General features: G+C 47.4%; 2 protein-coding genes and 1 non-coding gene across 4 annotated transcripts in view; all 3 read right to left on the minus strand.

Annotated features, from left to right (window-relative positions):
• Window positions 1–6,354, minus strand: part of LOC128770773 (FERM domain-containing protein 5) — a 55,154-nt gene extending 48,800 nt beyond the window's left edge. For both annotated transcript variants that reach the window (XM_053885621.1, XM_053885620.1), the window contains exon 1: window positions 6,045–6,354. In XM_053885621.1, the coding sequence (XP_053741596.1) occupies window positions 6,045–6,146 (102 nt within the window). In that variant the 5' untranslated portion in view covers window positions 6,147–6,354. The remainder of the gene's footprint in view (window positions 1–6,044) is intronic.
• A 1,071-nt stretch (window positions 6,355–7,425) lies between these two features.
• Window positions 7,426–7,497, minus strand: trnah-gug (transfer RNA histidin (anticodon GUG)). Its single transcript has one exon. It is a non-coding gene; the product is annotated as a tRNA-His (tRNA).
• Window positions 7,498–12,469: 4,972 nt separating this feature from the next.
• malt3 (MALT paracaspase 3) lies at window positions 12,470–20,410 on the minus strand. Its single transcript, XM_053885755.1, has 14 exons — window positions 20,212–20,410; window positions 20,011–20,135; window positions 18,867–19,005; window positions 18,621–18,796; window positions 18,458–18,554; window positions 18,135–18,170; window positions 17,829–18,032; window positions 16,409–16,586; window positions 16,242–16,316; window positions 16,039–16,166; window positions 14,761–14,910; window positions 13,574–13,728; window positions 13,125–13,241; window positions 12,470–13,049 (listed from the first exon to the last, which is right to left on the minus strand). The coding sequence occupies exons 1-14, from the start codon at window positions 20,219–20,221 to the stop codon at window positions 12,693–12,695; spliced, it is 1,947 nt and encodes a 648-aa protein (XP_053741730.1). The 5' UTR covers window positions 20,222–20,410; the 3' UTR covers window positions 12,470–12,692.
• Window positions 20,411–20,611: the final 201 nt, after the last annotated feature.

A 20,611-nucleotide genomic window follows, 5' to 3' on the forward strand; every position in this document is an offset into this window, starting at 1 on the left:
ATTTGTAATCCGATAAAGTCCATCTGAGATCAGTGGAAACATTTCCAACCGCAGCTGCATTAGCACATAAAACACCATTAAACAGTCGACGCATACAGCTCAATATTCTGTTCTCAAGTTTCACCCCGCCACAGCCGGCCCACACATTCACGGGCCTCCTTCAAGAGTCATCTATGATATGAGTTCTGAAATAACTCCAAAAGCCTTGCTGAATATTTCAGTGGCCAGAGCCCAGAGGAAGAAGAGAAGAGCAGACTCACGTCTCTGATCACAACGGAGCTGCAGTTTAAATAAGCGCGACTGAAACACACACTTTTGGCGTGACCTGCACTCTGGATGTGTCCTTCAGTGACGGAAGCTTTCATCACGACCCGTCGTGTGCCGCGGCCCCTCAGCCAATCACAGCGCTGCTGCTGCTGGCAAACAAAAGTGACGCTCTCCTGAGGTTTTCCTATCATGAAACATTTAGAGCCGGGCGGCTCACATTTTAGTCATTCATATAAAAGCATCCTCAGAAACTACGATGAACACTGGTGCCATCAGAACTTTCCATCAACAAACAAGAAATAAACCGCCACTGAATTACATTCCATTTGTTCTGTCATTTAATAGTTTCAGCTCTTATTCTGATCCCTTATTTTGAGATGTTTTGATACTCCCTTATACTTCTCTTCAGATCCAGATAAGGCTGCAACGATTTGTTGGCGTGATCAATAAAATCGACAACATTTTGTCGACATCAAAATCTGTGCAATGACGCGTCATGTTGCTGTTGGTGTAAACGCCCACAGGAAGGGCATCGAGAACTGGTACCAGAAATTATCACCAGTTCCTTTCATTGGTTCCTGACTGAGGTCGGACTCCAAGTCGCTCCCGTCGCTGAGCACCCCAGGCTCCGCGTCACCACCTCCGACTGACCGCCTCAGTCACGGAGGAGTTCCAGCGGCGACGGGTCGTAGTTTTCAAAAGTGTGGCTTTGTTTTGTTTGCGAAGATAACACGTCTTAAGGATGAACAAACCCCTTCCACACCATGGGAGAGTGATGAAAGAGTGTGACGCCACACACCCTCGAGCTAACAGCTAGCATGTCGGTTAGCACGGAGCTAACTTGTTGTAAGTTGTAGATGTAGTGAAGTGTCCTCTGTCTTTCTCCTCCTCCTAATAATAACCAGAACTCAACCAGGGAGCGACACTGAACACATCATTTTAAATTATTATTCAAATAAGACCCTTTGATGTGGATGTTTATCAGATATTTTAGAAAAGATACATATATGAATACTGATGATTTTAAATTCTTCTCAAGGACCAATAAAGTCCTCAGTTTTAAAGACCTGGAGCTCTCTGTCAACTGTTTTATGCTTCATGCTTCAAAAGGTTCATATATGTTCCTGGATTGTGTCTCATTATTTTAATATACTTGTTTAATAATGTATGGCGTCTGAGTATCACAGTGAGATGATTTAAGCAACTTTAGGTGAAACAGAAATTCAAAATAGGTCCAAACAAAGGTCAAAAAGTAATGAACCGACTAGTCGATATGAGTAGATGAGTCGCAGCCCTAGATCCAGACACCTTTGCTGCGCCTCTGCGTGGCCCACATGGCGATGAATGGCTCTGAGGAAAGGCCTTAACAATCGTCCCGACGGCTTAAAGGTCAAAGACAGTGGACCGATCTTGGCTCAGCGCTGCCAGCAGTAGTGTTTGTTGTGTCCCGCACGAGGTGGAGCATCAAGTCACACACCATCTGCGCCCACCAATGGCACTCTGGGAGTAAATTACTCTGAATGGAGGGTGAGGTTTTAGGAATTCTGACTGAGCGGTGATGTTACTGTGGAGTCACCGTAGCAACAGCTCAGATCCTTCTCAGCCTAAGAAAGGAAACAGCCTCAGCATTTTCTCTCAACAATTTTGGGTTTAAATAAACCCCAATGAACGAAGGAAAGAAACAGGAAACAGCTGTGATTAATTACACATCTCTGAGTCAATGAGATAATAACGTCGCTTTCATTATTCACAAGCACAAAACAATGCGTCAGATGAAACGCTGCTAATGCGTTTTATAAAGCGTCGCGCTCATCAGAAATATTTTTTTTTGCCGTCTCTTTCTCTCCATTCCACTCACGAACACACACACAAAAAAAATTTTTTTCAACAGAGACACTTCAAGAGCGAATGCTGATCTGTGGGTCGGACCCGTCGGAGGGCAGAGTTGATCGGTAAACATCCCGTCCTCCGTCTGACGTTATGCTGCTCGGCATTAAAATCAGACAGCAGGAGAAGCCGGAGGGCAAAAGAGGATTTCACACATCAACCTGCAGCAGGCTGAGCCGGGCCAGCAGCCCGTTTCCCTCCTCCAACACAGAGGACAGCTTCATAATTCATTTAAGTTGCCGTGCACTGGTTTAAAATTTGAATCTGCTTCATCATTCATTTCAGAAAACCCTTCATGATATTCCCCGCTGACTGGATGAGCCAGTGAAATAGCAACTTCCAAACCTGAGATTTGACATTTTTTACAAATGGTTCTGCAGTACATCATTTGCACCGGGTTATGCAAATGCAGAGAAGGGGCTCGCCCACGGGCCACACTGGCTCCCGAACTGGGACACGAACCCTTCTGCAGCGTGAAGATTGTGGCAGGCTGCGGAGCTAATAGTGATAGTAGTAGTCCAACTACAGAGGCAAGGTAATTTCTGAACCCAGCTTGGTGTCGACCACCTCCTACAACAAGTGATCTGCATTGTAAATGACGGATTTTTCCATCGCTGTGATCAATCTCTGACCCTCTTTCTGAGCATATAATTTTCCGCTACATCTTAAATGTAGTGATAACAAGAGCGCCAGTGGCTTCAGGAACTCTCACCGATAATCTAGGCCAGTGGTCAAGGTGGCTCTTTCTGGCTTTCTGACATGAGAGATTGGAGCACAAAATACCGTCAGAACTAACCGCAGTCTCTCTAACTTATTTCCATTTTAGCCATCCCGCTATCTTAATAAAAGTCGCAGCATGTGAGGTGCCATCACTCTCAACAGCAAGCGCAGTAACGGCGACTTCCCATGATGCTCTGCAGCTCAGTCATCTCTGTCCTTGATCACTAAATTATAGAATTTTGCGAACAATCTGGCTTCATGCTGCCAATGTTCCGCATTGCCACATCAGACCAATGAAATTCCAGGCGTTTTATTGACATCAAAGTGATGAAACATGCTTCTTTCGTCCATATATTTTCCGACTTCTTCATCAATAGGCAGTGAGCGATTAAATGGGCTCGCCAACAACCGCCTGGATTATCGGCAAATATCGGCCAGAATTTACAAGGCCACTGGAAAAGTGGGACATGCTTCCTGTCGCTCCTTTTAAGGTGGAAATAATGTCTAAATTATGCACCAGCTGACAAGTGTCAGTAGGCCCACACAGCCCCACCCCCCAAATTTGTAATGAACAAACTATTAAATTTAACTGACTGGCAGTATTCACTACAACGTGTCACCTACGATAATATAAATCACTGTATTTTAGAGAAAACAACTTCCTCTTCATTACACACTGCTTGTGGGGCACGGGACAAAATGCCCCGCCACCACAGCAGCTCAGCCAATCACGGACATGAAATGGTCACATACCACCAGCAACCTAGAATCTATTGTGAGGGGCCCATGTTTTGAATCAGAAACTCCCCGCACATTCAAAAGAGCTCTTCCTCTGCTTCTGAAAAATGCTAATAATTATTGAATATGAAACAAGTGATACTAAATAGACTTGATGACTTGGACTCGGCTATTGTTGAGTTTAAATAATCTAGAAATAACGGTTAATCTGTATGTAATCTGGGACATAATTTTCATGCTAATATGCTCAGGAGCGTTTTCACAAGGGCAATAAAGGGTAGAAATTAAAATAAAATATTGATAAAAAAATACTCGTCTTTGTCTGTATACAGATCTCGGGATACTAGCGGTCTAATATTCATATCAATGATGAATTTTATTCATGTGGCAATATATGATTACTAAAAGACAGAAGACAAAAAATGAAGACAAAATAAAGCCCATTTTAATGGCTTATATACACTTCAATAGGCAGTTAACATGAGGAGTCATAACTTAGTGGAGACTAAAACTGCTGCCAGATATGCGTGATAATGTCAAGATGTATGTCGGAAACTAGCTGGTGTCATAGGACAGTAACCTCTGTGGTGCCAAGGTGAGGAAAAGCGAGCCGGAGCGGGAACAGATGACCCAGTTCTGTCTCTTACTGAGCAGAGGTGTCCTGGTCTAGTGAGCGATGACGGTTGTGACAGACCAGTAGCCTGGAAGAAGGAAGTACGGAGGCAGATCCGTGTAAAGGACGACCATCACTCACCGTCACATATAACATAGCAGATTAACCACCCAGTAAAGTTCAAGTCAGACAGACGTTCACGGACCAGGAGCACTTCTCCTTCTCCTCCTCCTCCGCCACGCTCCCTCCGGCAGCGCTGACGTCAGCCCCCCAAACCGCACGACTCTGCCGCAAACAGCACACCTGCTGGCTTCACCACCCATCTGGCTCCACTCCATCTCCGCCTCCCGACACAGCTTCACTAACCAGGTGATCACTTTGTTCGTCTCACGCAGAACCCGGATCCATTTCAGCCTTTCTCCAGGGAGGAAATAGGATAACAACTGATGTCAACGGTGGAGGAATGTGGCACGTCTATTAAGAGTTCCATCCTTGCGTGTGACATGTTGACTGGATCCATGTGATGCTGGGTATTTGGGTTTCCTTCACAACTATTTTTAGCAGCAAAGAAAACGCCATTGTTGCTGAGAGACTCTTTAGTTTTGAAGAAGCTTGCGTGACTGAAGCTCTCATCAAAGACAGAGAAGAAGCTGTTCTCTGAACAAGTGCTGCACCTGTTCTTCTTTTCAAGTCACATAGAAAACAACAGTGTAGAAAATCCATCCTTGATTCACTCGTGTCCACCATTCCCCTCTTCAAGTCTGATGCTCAAAGCACGTTATCCAGCTGACAGTTGGAGATCATCGCCGGAGGAAGTTGCACAAGCTCATGACCCTTTTGACACCTGGTCACTACCATGAGTTTTTAAGAATCGAATAGCCAAGCATACAAGGAAGTAGGTGCGTAAATCCTCTTGAAGACGAGACTGTTCCGAACCACAACATGTCAATTTAATCCGCAGCAGAGCAAAGAAGATGAGTGATCTCTCCATCACTACATTTAGTGTGCATGTCAGAGCCGTGCGTAAATACATGTACATCTTCCCTTCGTGAGCATTTGACAAATCATTACTATCAACAGCATCATTTCAAGAGGAGAAGACCCAACTATGTACAAAAGTAAAGATGAAAAAGTGAGCTTTTTCACGACGCTATATTCATAAACATATTGTTTCCTAGCATGTCTACAAATGAAACAGGAAATACGGTTTAAGAAAATTAAATATAGAAATATACTATTATATAGTATAGTACTATACTATTATATAGTATAGTACTATACTATTATATAGTATAGTACTATACTATTATATAGTATAGTACTATATATACTATTTTAAAAATAGTTTGTATGAAGAGAAAATGCTAGGAGAAATGAGGCAAAATAAAAGAGTAGATATTATGAGAATTATTATAAGTAATGACGCTCATAGAGGCGATTTAAAACCAGGAGCAATTGTAAAAACATGTCACATAAAAAATAGAAATCAACATTGAAGATACACCGGAGAATAGACATAAATATACTCTATATATCGGGGTTAAACATGGGATGGAATTTTAATAGGTTCCGATGATTTTGCTTGAGCTTCGATGTGAATTTGAACTGGGAAGGATGGAATAGATAGTCGACACTGACTGTTCACCTGGTGACAGAGGGGATCGGGAATGTTTGCATTATTCATGGCAGAACTGTTGACTTAAACAGCACCTTAAACGGCCAGTGAGACGTGTTTATGCGCAGACAGGCGGTGGAAAGTCTCCGGCTGCCGCGCACCGGGCGGGCAGAAGGTAAACAAACCGCCAGGCAGGTGACTCACCTGAATGGTGCATGTGTATTCCGTGTCGTCCAGCAGCCTCACGGTGCAGCTATATTCCCGCTCTAAATTCCTGATGCTGCCACTCTTGAATCGGCTCAACATCTTCTCAGCGAAGCGATGCCCTGGTGTCTGGGACCAGAACAATGCAAGTCAACACCTCCTCACAGAGACCGCAGCCCCCGGTCCGACAGCCGAGCACAAGTCACGGATCCACTCATGTCCTGCTGGTCCCGTGGATGCCTGCATCCAGATCCAGAGCAGCTCCGTTCTGCCGGCGCTGGTGTCGGATTATCGCTCACCATTCACTGCTGCCACTTCGCACGGGGGCGGGGCTCAGCGGAGATTGACGTCACAGTCAACCAACCAGTTTGGAAAAAGCTCCAAAAAACGGTTCATACTTGAGCCTGACTGATAAATCCAGGTCAAAATAAACGCTGCGTGATACCTTTAGTCATCTTCATGTATTGGTCACTGCGCTATACGATGGTCAGTACACGTTCATGAGGAACGTTACACCATTCATTTTATTCTTAACAACCTCCACGTGACCATAAAACTACAGCCGAATCACAGTGTGAATGTTTTGTTGGACTTCTTTTGACTGGTCCATTTATTTGTACAATTAAGTTATTTTTTTTCTTTCATTTAGGTGTTTATATTTAGTATTCAAAAGACATTTTTTGGGGTTAATTGTGTTTTATTTAATCTATTCATTGAGTTCTTCTATTCTAGAAATTCAGATCATTTTAAAAGATGACAGAACAAGCATCTACCACAAATGTAATGAATAACTATTTAAACAAAAGCAAATAATATTTATATATATATTTATTATATACAAAACTATAGTGGAAATAAAAGGTGTTTTTACTATTTAGTCTACTTGTTTCTTTTGCATTTATCATCATCATCAACAATTATAAAATATTAAATTAACTCATATTGATATTTTTAAAAAACTGTTGTGTCTGATGGAATTTCTGTTTGTTTTTAGGTAATTTAAATGCAATGTAAATCTCAGGGGACACAAGTCTTTTAAGCAAAAACGCCATTGATTACTTTTCCTTCGCTAATAAATGTTAGCATCCAGAAAGTACAAAGGGAAATAGATGTGAAAATATATTTTCTCTAATTCTATTTAATTTGTAACCGTTATATTGTATGAATACCATCTTTTCCCTGGAAAAAAAATAGGTTGTAGCACCCTCTGCAGGTCAGATTATGTTGTTACAAACTAAATTGTTTTATTGATCGCGTAACCTAAATTATGATAAACCCCATAAAAATATTACATTTTACAAATGTGTCGTTTTGTTGTTTTGTGTAGAAACTAACGCAAGTAAAATCCACAAAGGAAAACTTGTAAAAGTGAAATCCACGCTGCCGTGACCCGGATTCGAACCGGGGTTGCTGCGGCCACAACGCAGAGTACTAACCACTATACGATCACGGCGAGCTAACGCGGACTGAAGACGCTGAGCACACCATAGGCTACATGTACTTGAGGGACAACGAGGGCAAGCCTATTTTTTTTCCGAGGAAAACCACGCGAAATATTGGTTAGTTCGAAATGAAGAAGACGTTTCACACTTTGCACAATCGATGGAAAAATACTTCCTGCTCAAACTGAGGTCCTGAGATCGTCGCATCACGTTTATCTATTCTGATATTCGACCAACGTGTTTGGTCTGTTAGTCATTGTTAAGACATAAAACCCGAGGGGATCCAAAGTTATTTGTGTGTGTGTGTGTGTGTGTATATATATATATATATATATATATATATATATATATATATATATATATATATGTTTGCATTGGTGGGGGGTGCTTTAGCGATACTACCTACTGTTAGACAAAACGAAGCTAAGAAATCGAATAAACTATGTATTTGTAAGACGTTCCTTACGGTGACGCCCTTTCACCACTGGATGATTTTATTATTCATACTCCAACTAATAAATAGCGTGACAGGTTGGTGACATACTACATTATTTAACCAACAACTTGACTGTGTCATGGCTCCGCTTCCAGGCTCCTAGTCCTGGTTTTGCTTCTCTCCCTCTGTTCCTTTGGCACACGGCTGGAGCCGGTTATCCCCTGATTACGGTCTTCAAGAACACCTGGGCTCCAGCAACGTGTGCCAGATCGTTGTGTCTTTGTTTCCTGCCACTTCTCCTAGTCCCTGTGTGTTTCCACGTTCCCTGTGGTGATTCCTGTGATTTTGGACTCCTCTCGATCCCCTGTGGTAACTCCCGGTTCTCGTGTCTCTCCCTGTGTTCGGCTTCTGCGGTTCTTGTGTCTCTCTCCCTGTGTTCGGCTTTTACTTCTGTGCGCTTGCTAGTTCTTTTGTTACATTGTTTAACCCTGCTGTCCTGAGTTAGTGTTTTTGGTTTCTTGCTGTTTGCCGCGTGTTTCTTGGTTTTCTTTTGTAGTTTATTCTCGGTTTTCATTTGTGATTTAAGTTCATTTAACTCCCGGTTCGGTGACGCTTTCTGTTTTGACTTTTTACTAATTTTTGTGCACTTCTGTTAGTTTCATTACTGTTTTTACACTCTGCGTTTTGCTCTGTTTCTTCCCGGTTCGATGACGCTTTCAGTTGTGATTCAGTTGTTTGTTTAATTATTAAATATCTAATTTTTACTCCGTCCTGCCTCCAGTGCCTTTCACCACTCGCACTTGGGTCTTGGTCACGTCCTCCTACGTGGCTTTAGCTCCCTCGTCCCTTCGTACTCGTGACAGAAACGATCTGGCCAGTAACATGGACCCAGCAGTGGTGAAAGGCTGGCAGGAGGAACTAGACGCTCAGGCCACCAGTATAGGTAATATGGAGAGGATGACTCTGTCCATTTTTGAGGTGTTGGACTCTATATCTCAATCAGTCACGCGGCTTTCCTCCCGCTCTGCTCTGTCCGGTGTTCCGCTTGCTTCTTCTGCTCTTCCGTCGGAGCCAATTCTGTCTGTTCCCGTCCGTGATTTTTTTTTTCGTGACTCTTGTGTTTCCCCGTCTTCGCCTCCCGTGGACACCGGCGCGGCTCTCAAGCCGCCGCCTCCCGTGGTCTCCGGCGCTGCTCTCAAGCCGCCGCCTCCCGTGGTCTCCGGCGCTGCTCTCAAGCCGCCGCCTCCCGTGGTCTCCGGCGCTGCTCTCAAGCCAGCGCCTCCCGTGGTCTCCGGCGCTGCTCTCAAGCCGGCGCCTCCCATGGTCTCCGGCGCAGCTCTCAAGCCGGCCCTTCCCGTGGTCTCCGGCGCTGCTCAAGCCGGCGCCTCCCATGGTCTCCGGCGCTGCTCTCCAGCCGGTGGCTCTCCAGCCGCCGCCTCCCGTGGTCTCCGGCGCAGCTCTCAAGCCGGCCCTTCCCGTGGTCTCCGGCGCAGCTCTCAAGCCGGCCCTTCCCGTGGTCTCCGGCGCAGCTCTCAAGCCGGCGCCTCCCGTGGTCTCCGCCGCAGCTCTCAAGCCGGCGCCTCCCGTGGTCTCCGCCGCAGCTCTCAAGCCGGCGCCTCCCGTGGTCCCCGGCGCTGCTCTCAAGCCGGCGTCTCCCGTGGTCTCCGGCGCGGCCCTCCAGCCAGCGGCTCTCCAGCTGGCGCCTCCCCAGCCGGCGCCTCCCGTGTCTTCCGGCGCGGCTCTCCAGCCGGCGCCTCCCATGTTTTCCGGCGCGGCTCTCCAGCCGGCGCCTCCCATGGTCTCTGGCGCAGTTCCCCAGCCGGCGCCTTCCCTGGTCTCCGGTGCGGCTCTCCAGCCGGCGCCTTCCCTGGTCTCCGGCGCGGCTGTCCAGCCGGCGCCTTCCCTGGTCTCCGGTGCGGCTCTCCAGCCGGCGCCTCCCCTGTTTTCCGGCGCGGCTCTCCAGCCGGCGCCTCCCCTGTTTTCCGGCGCGGCTCTCCAGCCGGCGCCTCCCCTGTTTTCCGGCGCGGCTCTCCAGCCGGCGCCTCCCCTGTTTTCCGGCGCGGCTCTCCAGCCGGCGCCTCCCCTGGTCTCCGGCGCGGCTCTCCAGCCGGCGCCTTCCCTGGTCTCCGGCGCGGCTCTCCAGCCGGCGCCTCCCCTGGTCAGGCCGCTGCCTCCCAAAAACTCCGGCGCGGTTCCCAAGCCGTCGCCTCCCGAACCTTCCTGCGCGGCTCCCAGGCCGTCGCCTCCCGAACCTTCCTGTGCGGCTCCCAGGCCGTCTCCTCCCGAGGGCCCCTACGCGGCTCCCGGGCCGTCTCGTCCCGAGGGCCCCTACGCGGCTCCCGGGCCGTCTCCTCCCGAGGGCCCCTACGCGGCTCCCGGGCCGTCTCGTCCCGAGGGCCCCTACGCGGCTCCCGGGCCGTCTCGTCCCGAGGGCCCCTACGCGGCTCCCGGGCCGTCTCCTCCCGAGGGCCCCTACGCGGCTCCCGGGCCGTCTCCTCCCGAGGGCCCCTACGCGGCTCCCGGGCCGTCTCCTCCCGAGGGCCCCTACGCGGCTCCCGGGCCGTCTCCTCCCGAGGGCCCCTACGCGGCTCCCGGGCCGTCTCCTCCCGAGGGCCCCTACGCGGCTCCCAGGCCGTCTCCTCCCGAGGGCCCCTACGCGGCTCCCAAGCCGCTGTCTCCTCCCGAGGGCCCCTACGCGGCTCCCAAGCCGTCTCCTCCCGATGGCCCCTACGCGGCTCCCAGGCCGTCTCCTCCCGAGGGCCCCTACGCGGCTCCCAGGCCGTCTCCTCCCGAGGGCCCCTACGCGGCTCCCAAGCCGCTGTCTCCTCCCGATGGCCCCTACGCGGCCCCGCCGCGGCCTCCCGACGTCTCCAGCGTGGCTCCCAAGTAGCCGCCGCCGTGGCCTCCCGACGTCTCCAGCGTGGCTCCCAAGTCGCCGCCGCCGTGGCCTCCCGACGTCTCCAGCGTGGCTCCCAAGTCGCCGCCGCCGTGGCCTCCCGACGTCTCCAGCGTGGCTCCCAAGTCGCCGCCGCCGTGGCCTCCCGACGTCTCCAGCGTGGCTCCCAAGTCGCCGCCGCCGTGGCCTCCCGACGTCTCCAGCGTGGCTCCCAAGTCGCCGCCGTGGCCTCCCGACGTCTCCAGCGTGGCTCCCAAGTCGCCGCCGTGGCCTCCCGACGTCTCCAGCGTGGCTCCCAAGCCGCCGCCGCCGCCTCCCGACGTCTCCAGCGTGGCTCCCAAGCCGCCGCCGCCGCCTCCCGACGTCTCCAGCGTGGCTCCCAAGCCGCCGCCGCCGCCTCCCGACGTCTCCAGCGTGGCTCCCAAGCCGCCGCCGCCGCCTCCCGACGTCTCCAGCGTGGCTCCCAAGCCGCCGCCGCCGCCTCCCGACGTCTCCAGCGTGGCTCCCAAGCCGCCGCCGCCGCCTCCCGACGTCTCCAGCGTGGCTCCCAAGCAGCCGCCGCCGCCTCCCGACGTCTTCAGCGTGGCTCCCAAGCCGCCGCCGCCGCCGCCTCCCGACGTCTTCAGCGTGGCTCCCAAGCCGCCGCCGCCGCCGCCTCCCGACGTCTTCAGCGTGGCTCCCAAGCCGCCGCCGCGGCCTCCCGAAGACCCCAGCCGCAACTTCCCACCCGCCACCTCTCCAGTACCCCAGCTTGTCTTCCGGGTCGCTGCAGCCCGGCTCTTCCAGTCGCTCCAATGGGCCTCCTCCTCCCCTCGTCTACGACGACCGTCCATCCAGGACTGGTGGAACACCAAGAGGTGTTCTTTAAGGGGGGGGTACTGTCATGGCTCCGCTTCCAGGCTCCTAGTCCTGGTTTTGCTTCTCTCCCTCTGTTCCTTTGGCACACGGCTGGAGCCGGTTATCCCCTGATTACGGTCTTCAAGAACACCTGGGCTCCAGCAACGTGTGCCAGATCGTTGTGTCTTTGTTTCCTGCCACTTCTCCTAGTCCCTGTGTGTTTCCACGTTCCCTGTGGTGATTCCTGTGATTTTGGACTCCTCTCGATCCCCTGTGGTAACTCCCGGTTCTCGTGTCTCTCCCTGTGTTCGGCTTCTGCGGTTCTTGTGTCTCTCTCCCTGTGTTCGGCTTTTACTTCTGTGCGCTTGCTAGTTCTTTTGTTACATTGTTTAACCCTGCTGTCCTGAGTTAGTGTTTTTGGTTTCTTGCTGTTTGCCGCGTGTTTCTTGGTTTTCTTTTGTAGTTTATTCTCGGTTTTCATTTGTGATTTAAGTTCATTTAACTCCCGGTTCGGTGACGCTTTCTGTTTTGACTTTTTACTAATTTTTGTGCACTTCTGTTAGTTTCATTACTGTTTTTACACTCTGCGTTTTGCTCTGTTTCTTCCCGGTTCGATGACGCTTTCAGTTGTGATTCAGTTGTTTGTTTAATTATTAAATATCTAATTTTTACTCCGTCCTGCCTCCAGTGCCTTTCACCACTCGCACTTGGGTCTTGGTCACGTCCTCCTACGTGGCTTTAGCTCCCTCGTCCCTTCGTACTCGTGACAGACTGCTCTTTTTTTATATCACTCGCCAGTTCATTTCTTTCATATTTATTTTCAAAATGTGCATTCCACAACAAAGATTCTATACATTTACAAAACAATCAAACATTTTTAGTATCATAACTCGTTTCGACGCACCATTACACAGGAATAAATTACATGACACTGAAGGCTGTTTGTGTAGCAGGTGGAGGACCACGGGAGCGGACAGTGATGATGCCCCAGCAGAGGTTTTCCTCACTTAAATATTGTGAAAATTCAGTGTTATTATTTAATGACCAAGCGCGAAAGCGTTCATTGCTTGACACAGTTCGTTCTCATCATTCTCTTCCGGTTGATTCCACCTGGTCACCCCAACTTTGGCCTGGCACTCTGCTTTCCGTGTGAAGGGTCTGCAAGTTCCGGCCATCGGATGCTTCTGCAGGCCTTTGCAGCTCGCGATCTTGTCCATACTTTGAGTGGCAGCGACTGCGTCGTGTTGTCTGGCAGCCGTTGCCCCATACTTCCGGTTGAATAAGTCACATGACGCCACCAGTGGCTTTCCGATGGCCAGCTTCTGGCTTTCGGTCTGACGCAGGAGACTCTTGGTGTGCGTGAAGTGGAGGTCCACCTGGATGACCAGGTAGTGCTGTCGGAATCCATCACGGGGAATGAGCTTGACACCTTCACGCTCAGAAGAAGTGAACACACTCTGACTGCCTACCTTCAGTTTCTGGAGTCCACACAGTCGGAGAGTGCAATCGGAGTTGCAAGAGCTTCCGCTCATGAGCGAATCCACCTCCTCGAACGTCCCAGATCCAGAGAACATGTCCTCCATTGTCTATTGAAAAATTGATCATTAGGTTCAATAAATCTGCTTTAAACCAAGAGTCACTGCACAACCAGCAGATGTCTCTACACTCCTTCAAACACAGCGCGTGTAGCAGTCGACAAATAAGGTCTTTCCTGTTTCCTGTCTGTCACCGGGTTCAGCTGTAAGTCCATATATGGGCAGAGGTTCCTTAGACATGTGACTAATGTGGGCCAACGGTCATCTCCGATGGTCGATGGAAACTGGTGATGCTGATAAATAAACCACTGACTAGAGTACTTTGTCTCTCTGTGTTTATAAGCATGATACCATTTTTTTTAACACAACAAGAAAGTACTTACAGGTTTACTGCTCATCCTGACGGTGCAATCTTGCGTTCTGAGACCAGTCGATTTCACTTTGGCAAACACAACCAGGACGTTTGAGAACAAAGCTGAGAAGCTGATTTCCACTTCGGCTCCGCAGAAAAACACCAGGCGCTTCTTCTTCGGAAGCTCTGAAACACACACAAAGGTCTTTAAAGCACAACAAAACCTCCAGTAGCACCCGAATAAACTCCCTTTAACCCCCTTGAAACTTTTTCAGCTTTTCAAAATGTGTTTCCACATGACTGAGATCAGATTAGATGTTATTTTAATTAATGGGAACAAAATCGTTACTTCTACGTGTTTCTGATTGCATCACTGGGTAATAAATTCCAAAGATTTTATCACACTATCCTCAACCACTGAAGCATGTTATCTTGTCTGCCAACCAAGCAAGCAGTCAGTCGCCCACAAGGAAAGTAAGATGAATTTCTATGATGCGAGCACATCTTTCTCTGTAGATATCACCTTCTCATAATGCTGATCTTGCCTCAACACAAGAGCTCCATGGTCAAAACTAACTTCAATGCCTCAATAAAGGTGATCTGTTTTTGCTTATTCAATAGAACTGATCATTTTTTTGCCTGACACATTGTGTCTGTACTTATTCCAGACCATGCTTTTAGCTAGGGGGTGTGTCTGGAGGAGGCCCTAAACTGCAAAGCATGAGAAATTGGACGTCCTATTTCTCAGCAGGACGCCCTAAATTTCTGTATAACATATTCCATATTATTCCTGTACAACGCCCTACTCATAGCGTCATCCCACTGGGTCCCATGAAAAGGGTGTGCGGCTGGTAATGTTGCTGAATATGAATAAAAATCAAAAATTCTCAACCGTTTTCTAGCATTACCTTGGACAACAGGGACCCATGTTTGTTTACCGCTGTTATCTCACAAGACACTTGCTGCATGGAGGCGTGCTGTTGTTGATGGGATGTCAGACAAACTTTAAAGAATCGTATACAAAACTAACTCATGGCTTTTAAATCAGAGGAGCATTCTGCTCCCCAGTGTCCCGCAGAACCCCCCTGCTCCTCGCCTGGGGGCGGTGTTATGGTCTGGGGGTGGAGCTTTGGATGCACTGCTTCAAAATCCGAGCTAAAAAGCCTGTTCCTGACACACATGAGCTTGAGTTTGACACCTCTCCAAAGCGCCACTCACCATTCGCTTGTCTCCAGCAGGCCTCTCTCCGGTGCAGCTCTCGCGTGTGTCCTTTGGTATGAACCGGATCGGCCAGTGACCGAGGCTCCTTCAGCGTGTGCTTGACCTCCACTGCCTGTTTGTCAGTGACCAGCTGGTCTCGGCCTAAATCTATCATTGAAAAGGAGAAATGTTCCGAGTGATTAAAGTGGCAAAGCGGCAGGACAGAGTGCATTTATTTCCAGTGAATCATTAAAATGTCCCTGCCATGAATTTTTTGGGAACAGGGGCTGCCTGAGTGTCGCAACAGCCGGTAGAGGATTTTAGAAAAAGTGAACTTGCACCATATAAAGAACTTTTTAAGGAACAGAGTATGAGATTATATATTTGCAAAACTTAGGGAGAAACACGGTAATAAAGTGAAATATAGGGAAAAACACTTGTGTTCATGCTCATTCAATTGTAATGTTGATGTAATATATTACACTTTTTCTTTCCAGATAATAATTTGTAAATATTTTCTACCGACAAGTTTCATTTGTGGCCTAAAGGTCAAACCATAAACAGGAACATCATAAGAAACAATTGAACGTGTAGAATTCTTAGATAGATTTTAAATGCTTCAACATTAAACTGGAATTTTTTTCTATACTTTTTTTTTTATTATTATTAACATTCAAACTTTTCAAGGCAAAATTCGGGAAATAATTTTGCTTTCTGTTGACCTCTGAGAGTGGCCATAAAGGCTGGGAAAACAGAACCAAGCAGAAAAATTGTATTATGCCTGAACTGAATGACTGTCAGTTTTTCTCCATTCTAAAAGGAGTGTGAAATGAAACCATGCCTTCTACAAGAATCTTAAGGCTCACAACACACAAACAGAGCTAGCAGCGGGGTGTCCCTTCCTCATCCCCCTGATTTGTGGGCGAACCCATTAAGACGGGAGGCAGGAGGAGCCCAGCAGCAGAGCAGCTGTCCTCCACTCAGCTGCTCTCATGTTTCTTTCTGTTCTCAAGCCAACAGTGTGAATTTCCAGGGAATGAGGTCACAGGCTTGCGGCCGCACATGTAATTATTTTAGCAGAAGTTGACCAAATATGCGCTTTAAAAAGGCGGCGAGAACTCCTCACTGCTTCTGCTTAGTCACCGTTATACTACAAGAAAAAGATTCAAGTACGTCATCCAGTACAAAAGTGAAGCGCATTAACCCAACGTCATGGTCGAGACAGACAGACAGATAGGCAGGCAGGCGGGCAGGCGGGCAGGCGGGCAGGCGGGCGGGCGGGCGGGCGGGGCTCACCCTCCGAAACCTTCTCCAGCACGTGCGTGACTTTGTCGACCTCCAGGATGTGCTTGTTTAAGTATTTGGTGAAGATCCCAGTGCTCTTCCTTCCATCTTGAACCTCGAACGCCTCAGCATCTTCACATCTTCGTGGAAAAACAATACAGATCTAACGTGAAGTCGAAGGTTAGAGACCATAAATGGCGTCATAAAGGACATACGTTGCAAAACCGTAGACAGTATTTCCCTTTGGTAGTTGTGGTCTGATGGCTGACAGCGCCCCCCCTTGGTTGCACCTTGATCAGAAGAAATAAAAATGCATTCCATTGTCACATACAAGACATTTTTTAACTGAAATGTTTACGTTTTATGGTGCGATTGTTTGTACCATTTTCTGCAGGTGTCCAGGAGAACTATGTTGAGCGCCGTCTCCTTGTCCTGCATTTTCAACATGACTCGCTGCACACACACACAGTTTTCAGGTCTGTAGGGCTGTGGCGTATCAATGGCCACCAAGTAGTTGCGGCCAGCGTGCTCGTATCCGTGCCCGGCGTAGTAGAACAGGCCTGCAGGAAGAAAGATTCAGACCATGTCTGATATTTATCTGGATTTGATAAGGGATTTATAAACTGCAAAGTCTGCAAAGTGATCGAACAAACCACCTCACTGGATAACTTGACGTCATGTAATGGATGGAGCTTTTGCAAAGTGCAACTGAAGTCACCTGCCTTTTTTTATGGGATGTTTTTGTTTATTTATGTTATTATGATATGATAGATTCATGCAAGTTGGTCACTCAAAATTTGTTCTGTATTAGAATCTATACCATCTATTTTTTTCTCATGGAAGGTTTGCAAACAAATGAATATCTCCACAATTACGTTTTCTTAATACCAAAGCCAAATGTGACAAATATCGGCCCAGAATATCGGCTTGATATAGGTTATTGGCCTAAGCCACCAGACATCGAGATCCGTATCTGCCCTCAAGGAAGCATCTCGGTCGCCCCCTAGTGTTGGGAGAGCTGATCACTCCTGACTTGAACTGGATCATGGAACGGAAGGTAGCCAATCAAGAAGCGATCTGACAATTAAAAATACAATAAATAATAGGGCTGTCAATTAAAATTTGAGAAGAGTTAACTTATGATTAATGGCAAATGAATCACTCTCTTTCATCATGTGCAATCTCACTAGATTTCCGGCTTGCAGAAGGAGCTTATTGATGGGTGTTGGGTCCAAATCTTTATGTGTTCTGAGGTGCACCGCTGACATAACAGTCAATGACAGATTTTTATCGTCATCTGTGGGGTTTAAAAAAAACTGCTGAAGATTTTGAAAACCCTTGCCTTTGGCCCCTCTGTTATGTTATTTAGACGGCATCTCGCAGTCTGGGAAGTTAAGTGTGTGCGAAAAAGTGGGCGGCTTTAGAATGTTCTGCCTAAAATCATAGTGCCAGAAACACACAGTGCTTCCAAGACGCCCTGCTAGCTAAAAGGTGACAGTACTACCTATATAATTTGCATTAATGCTCAACTTGTCAACTGAATTTCCTCATAAGAGGATCAACGATATACAGACACAACATTGCAAATAACAAAATCCCCTATCAAAACAGAGCTATTTAGTGAAATGAACCTGAAAGAAATTACAGCCAATTCCTCAGCCAGTAAAGCCACCAACTCTGAAAGAGGATGTTTATTTAAAAAAAATCCACCCACGCACTCAGACGTATAAATATACCTCCTCGTAACGCGTGACTGGAGGACAGCAACACATAAATGTCTACAAAGAGGCGGGACGACTCACCATAAACCCCTCTGTCCAGGAGCTGGATGAACTTCTCGATGGCCGCCTGCATCTCCTCCTTGGTGAGATCCAGCAGAGACACGACCCTGAAGCCCAGGTGCTGCAGCAGGTTCGCCAGCTCGTGGACGTCCATGACTGGCGCCATCAGGGACGGGTGGTGGTTGTAGTTGAGATTGCCAATGAGTAAAGCCACCTTATCGCTGGCTAGAGACAACAAGGGGGAAGTGCAAATAAAGAACCATGAGGAACTTTGAATTTGGTTTTATGAACGGCGCTAAAAATAGACAAGAGGATGAGACTTGTTACCGGTGAGAGCGGCAGGTGCGGGGCGGTCATTCAGCACTGGAGGACGAAAAAAAAGAAGAATCAAGGCCACATCCACAAAAAGGGAATGGAAAACATCAACAGTAGACTGTGAGAGCTAGTTTCACTTTGCATCACTTTCCTGTTGGTTTGTCTGGGCTCAGGCTTTTCAGTATAAGGAGTCAAGCTACTTCCTTTTTTAGTCTGTAGAAATGGGAAAGTACCTTTCGCACAATGGAAAACAACAAAAGACCCAATTGCCTAAGGCGAGTGTTTAATCACAAAAATGGAGTTAAAATGGAGTACAATGACTTTCATTTACTCACCAACATCAAGCTCTGCCGCGTCACTCCAGCACTCTTTCAGGACATTAGACACCGAGCACAGATACGACCCTTTATGCTCCACCGTGACGCCGTCGATCTACAAGATCATGACACATCAAGCACTGATTTTGATTTATTCTGAGACATGAAGTAGTAGTTTCACCTGAAGTGTGTCGCTGGTTTCATTAAACAGCGGCAGCCCATTTTTATACCACTGATACTGCGGTGCTGGTTTGCCGTACGCAACACAAGAAAGGGTGACATTAGCAGCTGGTTGAACTCTGAGAGATGTGGGGTTGATAACAATGTGTGGATCACCCTGCCACTGCGCTGGTAAACCTAGAAAGATAAAGAATAAGTCAGGGCAAGAAGTCATTTCTCACACCTCCTCGAAAGAGACTGATCTCACCTGCCGTCTGAATATCGTGCACCTTCACTTTCACCCAGTCACTGAACACACAGTTACCGGAATGATTGTTCACTCGGCAAACATAACACTGAGTTTTTCTGGCTTTGATGGTGAGATCTGCTTTAGTTTCACCCCACACCTTCAAGAACAGACAGAATGATCATTACATTGTGAGATAACAGAAGCACAGTCAAAGTTACATAACTACTACTTTGGTATTTCCCTCTTGGCACAGAAGCCACAATCGAGCTTTGTTTTCTGCCAGCATAAATAACAATCGTCAATTATTTATTTTTCTAAACACTTTTTAAAAAAACTAAACTACCTGTCATTTTAAATGTGCAGTACACAAGATGGTACAGGAGCAACTCATTCATTTGAAAAAATATTTTAATAGTAACTAATTTGTTTTATTTTACTTTATACTGAAACATCAAATTGCTGCAACTGTCTTGTTTAATCATGTTTGTGCTTCGTACTCATGTTTTTGTATTTTTTTCAATCCTCACCATTTCATGTACGACAGCTAATCGTCTCGCTACTGAATACCATTCTACTTGTCCCTCTGGTGTTTGCCAGCTGGCCTTCAGAGGTGCCCAGCTACGGGTCAGTGCCAGCTAAAGGATGGCTGAACTGGTGCTGCCCCCAGACCTCAACGGGGGCCCACACTGGGCCCTGGATCAAGTCAAAGGTGTGGGCAGTAGTTCCGTGTAACTTCCTCTGTTCCATACCTAATATTTTTTCTGCGTGGGTTTCTGTATGTGGGTGTGGGTTAAGTGACTTCTTTAGCGACAAGTCCCTAAGCCCTGTTTGAGTTTAATAATCTGTTTTAATGTATCTATTTATTTTTCTGGAAAGCACTTTTTGTTGCATCTAAAATGCAAGCTATAAATAAAGTTTAAAACATGAGCATATGAACCAAATATAAACAACATGGTACAAGCAAGATCAACTTGGCTTTAAATTATATATTTTTAAAAACACAACAATTATGTTCACTACGTTCACCAAATATATGACATAGATTGAAACAAAACTATGATTGCTACTCCTTTTTTAATGTTGACTGCACGGGTTATTAGTTAGCTAGCAGTCAAATATACATTTACAGCCATAGAAACGTGACGTCCAACTGTGTGCATACCTCACATTCATCGTCAGTAAACCACTGGTAGTTGAGGTCACTGGTGCTCTCCGCACGGACACTCAGGGTCACCAGATGGTTCACCGGTACACACACAGAAACGGGATGGTGCACGATGACGATATCTGAAACAAAGCAAACACACATTAGAACAGAAAACCAGGCGAAAAACACAAAAACAAAAGTGCACTGCTGACATACCACTTATCATTCTCAGATAGATCAGTGCATTTCAACTCGTTTGGAACAATAGTTGGCATCCAACAGCGAGGCTGAAAACTTCGTATACAACGACGTCACTACGCGCAGACTAATGATAATCATAACAGCATGACGTGGAAGCGGAATGCGCCCGACGGCGTGTTGCCAGAGAGGTGTCAGTGGAACAACTGCTTTTCCTCTTCACATCTTCATGAATAAAAAGCCACTTCTGCTTTACAGGAAAAAGCCAACCCACTTCACATTACCGCAATCCACCTAATACGCGCGCAACCAAATGCACTGTAGCTTGAATGCAGCCTATTGAGTTGACCTCAACCGTAAGCAAAGTTCATTTTGTAACATCTTTTGTTTCTGTTAAGATAGTTGACGTAAATAGCGT

This window comes from Synchiropus splendidus, chromosome 14 (genome assembly GCF_027744825.2).
Source record: "Synchiropus splendidus isolate RoL2022-P1 chromosome 14, RoL_Sspl_1.0, whole genome shotgun sequence".
NCBI lineage: Eukaryota > Metazoa > Chordata > Actinopteri > Syngnathiformes > Callionymidae > Synchiropus > Synchiropus splendidus.

Excerpts from the sequence above, each read along its gene's own strand:
- malt3 (XM_053885755.1), bottom strand. Across the intron at positions 16,167-16,241 it reads ACTGTCTACGGTTTTGCAAC|ATGTGAAGATGCTGAGGCGT; the intron begins GTATGTCCTTTA and ends TTTTCCACGAAG. Across the intron at positions 13,242-13,573 it reads TCAGGATGAGCAGTAAACCT|ACAATGGAGGACATGTTCTC; the intron begins GTAAGTACTTTC and ends ATTTTTCAATAG.